At 41.7% G+C, this 12,478-nt stretch overlaps 1 protein-coding gene across 9 annotated transcripts in view; it reads left to right on the top strand.

Annotated features, from left to right (window-relative positions):
* Positions 1 to 12,478, top strand: part of SLC23A2 (solute carrier family 23 member 2) — a 146,130-nt gene that overhangs the window by 79,933 nt on the left and 53,719 nt on the right. For all 9 annotated transcript variants that reach the window (XM_064275810.1, XM_064275812.1, XM_064275808.1 and 6 more), the window contains one exon: positions 7,549 to 7,647. In XM_064275810.1, coding sequence (XP_064131880.1) covers positions 7,549 to 7,647 — 99 coding nt within the window. The remainder of the gene's footprint in view (positions 1 to 7,548; positions 7,648 to 12,478) is intronic.

The raw sequence follows: 12,478 nt of genomic DNA on the forward strand, positions 1-12,478 counted from the left end.
GCAGAGAATCTGGAATCATTTGGGAGCAGGTCTTCCCATTTTATTCCTGAGAAGGAGCTGGCCAAAATCTGAGCACCATTTACACTGGCAGCTTCTAGCACAGAAAAGAGTTTCCTAATTAACTAGTTAGGAAGAAGTTTAAAAAATGTCAAACACAGGCATTATAACTAAAGGAACTCTGCCTGTGGGTTTGCTTAGGGCAGTCCCAGTTGATGCCTGTTGGTCCTGCATATTTATGAACATAGTTCCCCTTTACTCTTACGAGGGCCCTGGTTTGGATTATAAATTATATGGCCATATTAATAACACAATGTTGAAGTTGTCAAGGATTTCATTTTGCTTGGATTCACAATCAACGCCCCTAGAAGCAGCAGTCAGGAAATCAAATGATGCATTGCCTTGTGCAGATCTGCTGTAAGAGACCTCTTTAAAGTGTTTAAAGGCAATGATGTCACTTTGAGGACTAAGGTGCGCCTGACCCAAGCCATGGTGTTTTCAGTCACCTTATATGCATGTGAAAGCTGGACAATGAAGAAGGAAGACCAAAGAAGAATTGATGTCTTTGCATTATGGTGTTGGTGAAGAATATTGAATATACCATGGACTGCCAGAAGAAGGAACAAGTCTGTCTTGGAAGAAGTACAGCCAGAGGTCTCCCTGGTAGCAAGGATGGTAAGACTTTGTCTCCCCTGCTTTGGACATGTTATCAGGAGGGATCAGTCCCTGGAGGAGGACATCAGTCATGCTTGATAAAAGTACAAACCAAAAAAAAAAACAAAAAAAAAAAACCAACCCCAGTGCCATCAAGTCAGTTCCGACTCATAGCAACCCTATAGAACAGAGTAGAACTGCCCCATAGAGTTTCCAAGGAGCACCTGGCGGATTCGAACTGCCGACCCTTTGGTTAGCAGCCATAGCACTTAACCACTACTCCACCAGGGTTTCCTTGATAAAGTACAGTGATAGGGAAAAAGAGTAAGACCCTCAATGCGATAGATTGGCGCAGTGGCAGAAACAGTGAGCTCAAACATGGCAGTGATGGTGAGAATGGCGCAGGACCGAGTAGTGTTTCGTTCTGTTGCACTTGGGGTCGCTGTGAGTTGGAACCGACTGGACAGCACCTAACAACAACAACAGCATTAATGACAATTGAATTCAAGAATATTAAGTAGCCAAAAGCATTTTTAGCTCTGTAGGAGAAACTTTTTGAAAAGCCTTATATATCTTCTCCATTACAACAGTAATACATAGTCCTAGTAGGAAGTTCGGAAAGTACAGTGAAGCATGTAAAAGACGATTATTTTTTAATTGGATGGGTTATAGACTTGATCAGAAAACAGTTGTGGCTCCTCCCTCCTGTTCCGTGAAGTTACTAGGAATGCCTTTTCCTCTTCCTCAGTTTACCCTTATGCTGGATTTGACTACTTTTATAATCCAGTAAACCAGAGACATGGAGAGCTTTCCCTGTTCACCACGAACATTTTGGATATTTTGTCAGCAATCCGTAAAGACATTGTCCCTGTATTTCAAATTGTAGGTGAAGGAAGGAAAGTTTAAACATTAACTAGTTCATAAAAGGTGACTGATTGTGAGAAAGTCTATAAAGAGAAATGCAGATAAAGGCACATAATTTAGAGAAAGACGCCCCTGCTCCCAGCACAGGAAACTATATGGGGAGAAAGAGGTTTGAGAGGAGCCAAAAGGGGAGGGGGCAGGGCAGCTGGAGGCGGGCCGGGCAAGGCGGAGCTCTAAAGGTAGGGTAGAGGAGCTCACCGGAAGGAGACTCGGAGGACACGGAAGGAGATCCAAGCCCTGCGGGGCTGTGGCCTGATGGGTGTGCTGAGTGGGCAGGAGGCGAGCAGTGCGGAGCCAGGAGATGCCCAGAGCTTGTGGACTAAGGAAGCCCGAAGAGCGGGAGAGAACAGCCGGGGAGACTGATGCTGATCTTTTCTTGGCCTTTACTCTTTCTCTTCTTTCTTTTCCATCGCTTTTCTTTTCTTCCCCTCTCCTTCCTTTATGTCTCATCTCTTTAATTTTCTGTTAGGAGAAATGGCCTTGGCAGTCGTGGGTGAAAGCATCAATCGTGGCAGCTTTGATTCCTCTAAGCCCCCTGACCCTGTGATGGTGGATTTGTATATGCCTGTTTTCAACAATGAAAAGAAGGCAGGAGTTTGTGTGTGTGTGCGCGCGCAAACTGTGCTATTTTAAAAACTTAGCAAGGAAGACTAGAATACACCTCATTGTTTAGACTTTAATACCAGGTGCCGTGGGGTTTCTTCTTGCACGCTCCTAAGGAGAGAGTTTGGAGTTATTAGGTCTTAAAACCCAAGGTCTCAGTTGAATGGTGATAATTGTCTTGGAAAATGTTCTTTCTGTAAAAATAATTACATCTTGGGATTGACAGGGTGTCATTCTGAAAAGGGTTGGAGGGAGTGTAGAGAGTACGTTTGTAGGTTTCCTTGAATCAGCTTGGAGAATTGGTTTAATTCCCCTCTTTCCGTAAGAAAAGAATTGTACTCTACTGCCTTGTGGCCATGGTTTAGAGGAAGGGGTACTCTTAACAGATCAAACAGATAACATTTTCAGCTTAAAATGTGTACAAGTTTGAAAAAATGACAGAGAAGAAATATGGCAATATGTTTGAACTGAGAACATCTAAAAGGTAGGGTGGAAATGAACGTTTTTATGGATGGTAGGAAATTCTTTTCCTTACCTCTTCTTTCTTTCTAGAGTTTTTGGTGCTCTTAAAAACTAAATTATCTGGTCTGGTTTTGAGGTTTCAGATAATTTCTATATGGCAGTTTATTTTTAAGGAGTTTTGCTAATTTTAGATGAAATAGAAGATGTTAGTAATGCAAGATGCTCATCTGATAGTTGGGGAACGCACAACTTGGAGCAAAGGAGGACTGAATAGCAGGCTTGCTCCTGTCATTTACTCTGGCAGGTTTACAAAATTTTGTACAAGCTGATGGTTTATCATCATTTTGACTAATTGTCTCTTTTGCGTGAGGCTCATTGTTAATTGCTTTCAAATCAGTTCTGACCCACGGCGACTCCATGTGTGCAGAATAGAATTGCTCCATAGGGTTTTGAAGGCTGTGACTTTTCAGAAGCAGATTGCCAGGCCTGTCTTCTAAAGCACCTCTGGGTATGTTTGAACCACCAACCTTTTGGGTAGTAGTCAAGCGCTTAACCATTTGGACCACCTAGAGGCATAGAATTTTGATCCTGAGAAGGGCCTTAAAAGGGCCTCTTTTCTATTCTACTCTTTCTAAATGTTTCTTTGTGTTCCAAACTATACCAGACAGGGTGGGGCATGTAGGAGAAGTAGCTGACTGAGCTGCCTACCTTCCCTTCCCCATACAGTCCACCATCAGCTCTCTTAACTGCCTTCATCCTTCCTGCCACTGCTTTTGGGTCATTATTACTTCTTGTTTGGATCACTGAGATAGCTTCCATGTAGTTTCACTGTTTCCCAACCTTGTTCCTTTCCAATCCTTGATTGTTATTCCTGCCAATGTCTCTTGCATTTCCTGGACTACTTATGATTTCTTTTTCCTTTAAATCCTTACACATGCCAAACCCCCTGCCTCTAAGTTCCTCATTCACTTCCACCCTTTATTCATCTAAGCCAGGTAGGCAGTTTTAATGGTTAGATACAAGGTATTTCAGATTGATTTCTTTACCATAATCTAAGCCCATCATTTTGTTGGAGAAACAGCTAATTTCCTGTCAGGATTTGATAAAGTACTGGAGGTGGAAGATACGATATTGAACATTGCACGACAATAATTAACCCTCCCCTTTTACATTTTACATGTTTTAAAGCATCCATATTTCTCCTCAGGCTTCATGGTATAAAAATGTGTTGTCAGAGTGAATGGAAGTAGTAAGAAAACTGATGCTCTTGTATCCTTTTTTAGTCTACATATCTTTATTTTCTGTCATTTTAGTATTCATATAAATTTCTTGATAAGAAAAATACGTTCACTGTAGAAAATACAGACCAATATAAGAGGAAAACATAGTTCATTTAAAATCCCATCAGCCAGAAAAAAAAAAAAATGTTAATATTTTGATGTCTTTCTTTCCAGAGATTTGAAACGAATAATTGGGTGTTCTTTTACACACAGACAGACAGACACACACACACACGGCACTTTAGAAATTCCTTTGGTGGCACAGTTTGCGCTCAACCACTAACCTCAAGGTTAGTGATTTGAACCCACCGATCAGCTCCATGGAAGAAAGCCCTGGCGATCTGCTTCCGTAAAGATTACAACCAAGAAAACCATATGGCGCGTTGCTTCCGTGTAACACGTGGGGTCACCATGAGTCGGAACTGACTCAGTGGCAACTGGCATGGTTTTTTAAAACGTCATTTCATGTCTTGGCATATCTCATGTCATTGAAGATGTAACTTGTAATTAAGGCATAATAGCAAATCATGGATTTAGAATTTCCACTTACAGTGGGAGCTTGGGTTGTTTCTAAGTTTTTGCTGTAATAAATGCTAACCTTTTGTATTTTAACTTAATTGCAATAGTTTATACTTTCAGCAGCGATGTGGGAGACTGTACCCCCACAAACACTAGCTGCTAGCTTTTAAAAATTGACAAATTGATGAGTGATAAGTGAAACACTGCTTAAGCTTTGAATTTTAGTGAGGTAAAAACTTTAAAAATTGACAAATTGATGAGCGATAAGTTAAACACTGCTTAAGCTTTGAATTTTAGTGAGGTAAAAACTTTTTTCCCCCATGCTCCTTGGCAACTTAGAATTTTTCCTCCGTGAAGTGTCTGTTCTTCCCCACCCACCCCCTTTTTCTCTGTTGAGCTGTACTGATCAAAGACACCAGGTCAGCTGTCTTTGAATGGGGTACAGGCTATTAGAAGTCAACAGTTGTGGATAATCCCGTTTGAGGGATTAGAGGTAGAACCTGTAGCGATGCCGCCAGGTGTGTGCCTGTCCTTGCCGACGGCCCCCAGGGTAGAGTGATATCTGGTTCTATCAAGAGCAGCTTCCTGTTGAGGGAAGACCATGGGCTTGAGCTCAAAGGTAAATCTTAGTTTACCCCCTGCTGCCTGTGAGATACCCTGTTCTTGGATTTGACCTTGGAGCCTCAGCTTTCTTGTCTGGATCTGGGGGTGTTTGAGACGTTGAGGAGATCATGTACATCAATACCGATTGTGTACACAGTAGGTAATTAATAAACGTTTGGCCCGCCTTCTTCCCTTTTTCCATCTCCACTATGTCCTCTTTAAACCAGAGAACAGGGATAATGTCCAGGCAAGTGGTACCTCTGTAACAGGGGCTAACACCATTGACTGTTGTACAGAATATAACCCATTTTGGGGAACAATATAAATTTTCTAAGAAACTAGTATACCTGACTGCTCTGTTAGGCTTCTTCAAGGACCTGTAGGAGTATTTGAGCCACAGAGGGTTGGGAGGACCACCTTGGTGGTTATCGAGATATGTTAAAAGCCTCAGCCAGAATCCGAGAGGAAAGTGGTTAAGAGCTTGAGGTCTGGGTGCAAATATGATTCAGAATTATGTAAGGGCCCTGGGCATCAGTGTCCTCAAGTGAAAATGAAAGTAAAACTAGTGTCTATCTTAGGAGTGTTGCTAGGATTAAATTAAGTACTATGTGTAAAACGATTAACATGGTACCTGCAGCAGAGCAAAAGAGATGTGCAAACAGATGTGTGAGCAAGAAGGAACTAAGTAGTTAAAAGGTGAAAATACTTCGACAAGGCTCTTTGACCAAAACTTTGGAAATCACACTGAGGTGGGGAAGAATCTTATTTTGTACCATCCCGTCTCCTTAAGAATCATCGTTGTGGCTGTATTCATAGAGGTCAGGAACAAACTGTCCAAAGAGGTCCAGGTCAAAGGGGTCCCCTCTCCCCAACTCTCATAACCGGCCGGGAGGGAGCTGGAGTTGTCACATTGGAAAATGTGGTGAGGGTCAGGAAAAGGTTCCAGCGATACTCATGGAAAGTATAATTCTCCCTGTTAATGCATGTGTGCGTGTAAACCTGGGAATCTTGTTAAAATGTAGATCGTGATCCAGTATATCTCTGGTGGAAAGGCAAGATCTCAGCAGGGGGTCCAACTGGAAACAACTGGTTTGAAGCCCTGGTTACACCACATCCTAAATAGGTGATAGAGTTTTGGACCCTTGAATCAGAGACCAGGGGTTTCACAGATGCCTGTAATCTTCACCTTACAGGTGTCAGTAAGCAGGAGATTCAGTGTAACTTCTGTTTGGTATCAACGTAATTGAGCTGTCAGTTCAAACCTGGCATTGCTGTGGGCCTGACATTCCATATGATACTTGTAGGCTGTTGCTCATGTCACTCCTGCTTCCTACACGTTCAACAATCTCAGGATGACTGTCTCGAAACAAGGACTTCAGCATCATTATTTTAGCTTAGCAGAAATGATGCACTTGAACAAGAAAAATGAGACATTTATTGACCAACAGACACATTCGCCCACTCCACCACTAATCAGCCCTGTGTGTTAGAGACAGTCAGCAAGTAACGAGCTGGGCGCATTTAGGCAGAGAAGACAAAACCTGCTTTTGTAGCGGATTGAGTGATTATACAATAACAGTTTAGGAGAATTTAAAGCCGTGAGTTTGGTCTCAAATAGTTTTGGGGGTGAAAGGAGGAGGGAAGGACATCTTGTTCCCAAAAGTGTTTATAAATAATCTGCTGTTATTTTTACAAAAACTTGATCAATTTCCTGAGATGACTGTTGCCAAGATTCCCCTCTGTTATCTGTGATGCTATTAATAGCAGAAAAGAAACCAGTCTTTTATTAAGTCTAGAAAGCTGACCAAGGCATGTTTTATTTCCCAGTTAAACTAATATTTAGAGGTTCAAAAATGTGAAGTTTTGTTACTGTCAACAGCAATTTCCATCCTTTTCTCTTAAAAAAAAAAAAAAAAGCAAAAACTCCATGCCTTTCCTGAAGAAAAGATTTTAACATTTGATTTTTAAAATTAAATTTCGTGTTTTTGTAAAAGGAGATCATTAAAATGACTAATTTCACAAACCAAAACCCACAAACCAGAGCAAAAAAATACCAGTAAAATAGATGAGTATTTTGACTAGCCCTCTTCATCTTTATATAACATTTAGTAGTTCCCGGCATGTAACACATGAGCGATGTGCAGATGAGACAGGAACAGTCCCCGTGGGACCCACGCCTCCTAGAGCCTGGCTTCCCTCTGCTGAATCCCCCTGTCCCTTCAGTAAAAGCTTGTTTCATTTCCCCCTGGGCTCCAGAACCTTCTACTATGTGTGTTCCGGTTCCTAGCTGCAGCCCTGGTGGCACAGAACTGTGGGGAGAAGGGGGCGTGTTTCCCTCCCTTTGAGGGTGGGGTAGGCTGGGGCGGGGGCAAGGCCAAAGGGAAGTAGAAGGGAGCTTCACAGCTCCGGAACATAGAGCTGACAAGGGCTTTTGGGGAAAAACAATGTTTCTATACACAGAGTGGTGTGTGTTGAGACAGACTGTAAATGGGATGTTTCTTTTCAGGTGGTGATAAATGGAGGTGCCACATCCAGCGGTGAACAGGACAACGAAGACACCGAGCTCATGGCAATCTACACTACAGAAAACGGCATTGCAGAAAAGGTACTCCCTCCCATCACTGCCCCGCCTGCCACCCCAGGCTGCTGCCTTACATGGGCTTAGTCTCTCCCCTCCTGAGTGGGTGTGTGTATGGGTGTGTTCTCTGCTAATGAATAATAGAATAATAATGAATAGCAGAAGGAGCGATGAATAGAAGTTACTAGTTGCTAACTACCTCAATGGCAATTAACGTACAAACCTTGTCGGTAGAATTATCTAGATATTAAAAAAATCCTCAGCCCCCGGGGCCCCAGAGGTAAGTGGTTAAGAGCTTGAGGTCTAAAGTGAGGTCTGGGTGCAGATATGACTCAGATCCTGATACTTAAGCTCCGAGGGCATCAGTTTCCTCATCTGTAAAATGGGAATAAAAATAAACGCATCCATCTCAGGGTTGTTTTAAGGATTAAATGCAATAATATCTATAAAGTTCCTAGCACTGTGCTTGATCTATATAGATGTGCAGTAAATAAGACAAAGAAGGAAACTAGTAAGTAGTTTATTTAGATTATGAAAATGCTTGGTCAAGACTCTTTGACCAAAGCAGTGGAAATCACACACTGAGGTGGGGGGAAATTTTTGTTGCCCCACCCCATGTCTTTGAAGGGTCAGTCTTTGTGGCCATATTCATGAAACCAGAGCTGCTCAAAAGGGGCCAGATGCCTTGTTTTCTTTGTATCTGCCACTGTGCCTGACATCCAGGGAGAGTTTGATAATATGACATTTCCAGATGGCACTGCAACTCTAAAACCCCTGAATTTCATTGCAGTTTCAATTGATAAACCTTTAAAATAAATTTTATTTTTACTGTGAAAGTTTGCTAATTAAACAACTTAAAAAGTAAAACCTGTGAGAGCTGGAACTCAACAAAACTGCCTTGTTTTTCTGGGCCTCACAAGTTTTCCACCTTTGATGGGGTGCAGTCTTACCATTTTTCTATTGCTCGTTTCAGTGGAAAATATTTTTGCGTTTTCCTTCTCTGACAGGTTTCCACCTTAGGCAGGTTCTGGCTTTCACAGGTATTACTGTATAATGAGACATTATATTCTAGAACCACTGTTTGGATAAATTGTTTTTTGTGTGTGTGTGTGTGTGTGTGTGTGTGGTGGTGGTAGTGGTAGTGTTTTGTTTTTGTTGTTGTTTTAAACTACATTTCTAGACTGGGAGATGGAAATTAATTTTGGCTCTCTTGACCAATATTGCTGTTTTTTTCCCGTTGCTTGACGCTGTTGTAAATTTGGGGTAGGCTAATGAAAGTAGACTCACGCTGAGATCCCGATACTTCTGCAGTGTTAGGTTCCAAGCTGCCCTGCAGAGCACGGAGACACAGAGCAGCAGAGGGCTGACATGTGGACTGGTAAGAAGCCTTCAGTTTGCCTGTGACCCTCACACTGCCTGGCTCCACACCATGGGATGTGGGCCCCGCATGGCCTGATGGTGTCTCAGTGTTCACATGGCACACTTGGGAGCAAAGCTTTTCTCCACACACTTGTCAGGACCACACCTGGCTCTTGGGTACTAGGTCTTTAATCACGGGGTCACAAGAATGTCTAGGGTACCAACTTCCTGCTCTGTTGCCCAGGAAATGATGGCTGTCTCCTGCCTTGGTAGTAAGGCGCGTTAACACTTTGGGGCTTTTTAACCTCTGTGGATGTACCTTTTACAGATAATGACGTGGTTGGCAGGAGAAGATGTCTAGCCCCTTTAGACTGGGCGTGTGTTTACCTGCTTGGGTGAAAAATTACCTCATTGTCTTGACATTGATTCATTTGTGTTTTCCTCAAATACTAATGAGATAAAATAGCTTCATTTTTTCCTGGCCATTTTCTTACCTGTGAAATGAGGAGTATAATGAGAAGAGCTGCGTGTGTTGAGTGGTGGTTATACACCAGACCTTGGGCTCAATTCCTTGTGCTGTCTGTCACATTTAGTCCTCACAACGACCAGATTAGAAAATTGCTATCACTACCCCTGTTTTAAAGATGAGAGAAAATGACTTTTTTAGGTCCTGTCCTGTCTTGAATTTGTGCAAAGGAAACTTCACACCAGAGGATACTGCTCTTTGGGGTCTTGCTTTTCAGATGACATTGAAAGAGAGGCTCACTCCCACACTGCCTGACTGTGACATAAGAACGGGGCATTCAGAGACAAGACTGGGAGCTGGAAATACTATGTCCTCCCTCCTCATGCTTGTTTCCCTAATTACAGTGAGCTCTTCCATCTTCGTACTTGTAATCTGCTTATTTTATTACCAAATTGGCTTTTCTGGGTTCTGTTAATACTCTGGAATGCCTGTTGTGGTAAATGCTACTTAATGTGACATTAGCTACAAGGTACCCATCTTAGAATTTCCCCAAAGGGGTTTATTCCTGGAAGGACCAGAAGGATAATGCTTCGAATCCTGAATTCATAAGGTGACCCACACCCCGTTCATTCTGAGCCCTGACCTCAGCATCACTGGAATTCTTAAATTAGAGATGTTACAGGGAATTGAACCTCATCCAAAACCCATTGCCGTCAAGTCAATTCCAACTCATAGCGACCCTATAGGACAGAGTAGCACTGCCCGGTAGAGTTGCCAGGAGGCGCCTGGTGGATTTGAACTGCTGACCTTTTAATTAGCAGCTGTAGCACTTAACCACTACACCACCAGGGTTTCCATTGAACTTAATAGTGAGGGTATTTTAACAAAGTAAATTAAATAACCAAGTGAACGGCTTAGATGCTGTCATTGAAATGTCAGTATTGTTTTACAGTATCTCACAAAATTCGTTTGCAGAAGTGCTTGAAATGGTTGCGCTGGTACTGAAAATCATGACTAATCACAATTTCAGAAGATCGTTTGTTTCATGTAATTAAAAAGTATCTCTGTTTCTTTGTGAGAGTCATGTCTATACCATGATGATAGAGAGTGCAGCCCTTGGGGTCAGCCTGCTTGTTTTCAGGTCCTGGGCAAGCCATTCAACTTCTCCGAGTCTCCAACTCCTCATCTGTAAAATGGGGCCATAACAACATACCCCAGGAATAAACAACGGAGAGTGTAAAGCAGCGTGAGGCTGGAATTGTAAACATGGAAGTTGTTTTATTGGCAAATGTTTTCGTATGTATGTTTTCACTGAAGTTAAAAAAAAAAAAAAAAAGCATGAGGCTGTTAGGAAGCAGAGATTGCTATAATGTGAAAATAGTTGTATGAGAACTAGCTATAAAGAGTCTCCACTTGAATATCCCACGCTGCTGACCACTGGAGTCTTTTGCTGTCCCGTGTTGAAGCCGCACAGTTACTATTATCACAAGGTTTGCTAAACATAAATCTTCATAACTTTGCAATCCGTGTTTTAAGTTAGAAACCTTTTCCCCCCTTTAATTCATTTTTAAGTGGCCTTTTGTTGGGAGTACTAACCATTCTGGAAAAATAAAGTTCTTTTGAACATTTTGCTTAATAATAAATAGGCCAAAAATATATAAAGAAAAAGTTTAAAATCTACCCTCACTATTCTCACCAGATTGCCTCCAGTGACTGGCAGTCTGGTATGTATCTTTCATATACTCTCCATGCCTGCACATGTGCGAGCATATGCACGCACGCACGCACATACATGCACCCATTATGCTACAACTTGTTTAGTTCCCCCATACGTGATGTGTGTTGGAAGAAGTGAAGGCAGAATGGTCCTTAGAAGCGAGGGTGGCGAGACTTCGTCTCACGTACTTTGGACATGCTATCAGGAGGGACCAGTCCATGGAGAAGGACGTCATGCTTGGTAACGTAGAGGGTTAGCAAAAAAGAGGAAGGCCTTCGATGAGATGGATTGACACAGTGGCTGCAACAGTGGGCTCAAACAGCAGTGATTGTGAGGATGGCGCAGGACCGGTAGTGTTTCCTTCTGTTTTAAGTAGGGTTGCTGTGAGTCAGAACCAACTCGAAGGCACCTAACAACAACATTCATAATGTACACCTCACCAGCTCAAGAAATATTTTTGAGATTCTTTTTATTTTTAAAAATTAAATTTACTTAATTTCTTGAATGGATAATATAGTCTCATGATTTAAAAAATCAAAACATATGGAATATGCATAATTAAGCCTGTCTTCCTCCCTGCCTATCACGCAGTCCCAACCTCCCCCATTGCAAAAAGAAAGAAAAAGGTAATCACTGCTATTAGCTTGTTGGATTTCTTTCCAGGGGCTGTTGATGCATATAAAAGGGACTTTGAATGTGTAGTCTCCTTTCTGCTCTCTCTACCTTCTACAAAGATTATACACACTTTTCTGTATCGTCATTTTTTTCAGTTATCAATATATCTTGAGATCTTTCCCCATTGCTACATAAAGAGATTCATTCTTCTTTTTATTAATATTTTTTAAAAGCTGCGTGGGGGCCCATTGTGTGGATGCCCCATAATTACTTTAACCAGTATCCCACTGATGGGCATCGGGTTGTTATTTTGCATTTTTTTGCTACTATCAGTGCTGTAGTGAATGACTTTATATGTAGGTCCTTTCCCACACACATAGTTACAAATCTAGAATAAATCCGTAGAAATAGAATCGCTGGAGGAAATGGCATATGCATATGTGATTTATATAGATATTATCAGATTGTCCTCTGTGGGATTGTACCAGTTTGTTCTCCAACTTGGAGGTACAGGAGTACCTGTTTCTCCACATCTGTGCAGAAAATGTGTTATCAAACGTTAAGAGTTTTGCTGATATGTTAAGTGAACAAAGTTGTCACAATATAATTTTTTAAAATGTTTAAATTTTTTATTATGAAATAATTTCAGATTTAAGGACCTGAAAATAGTATAAAGAGTTTCCAAAATGTACATTAGCAGT

Source organism: Loxodonta africana, chromosome 24 (genome assembly GCF_030014295.1).
Source record: "Loxodonta africana isolate mLoxAfr1 chromosome 24, mLoxAfr1.hap2, whole genome shotgun sequence".
Taxonomy (NCBI): Eukaryota; Metazoa; Chordata; class Mammalia; order Proboscidea; family Elephantidae; genus Loxodonta; species Loxodonta africana.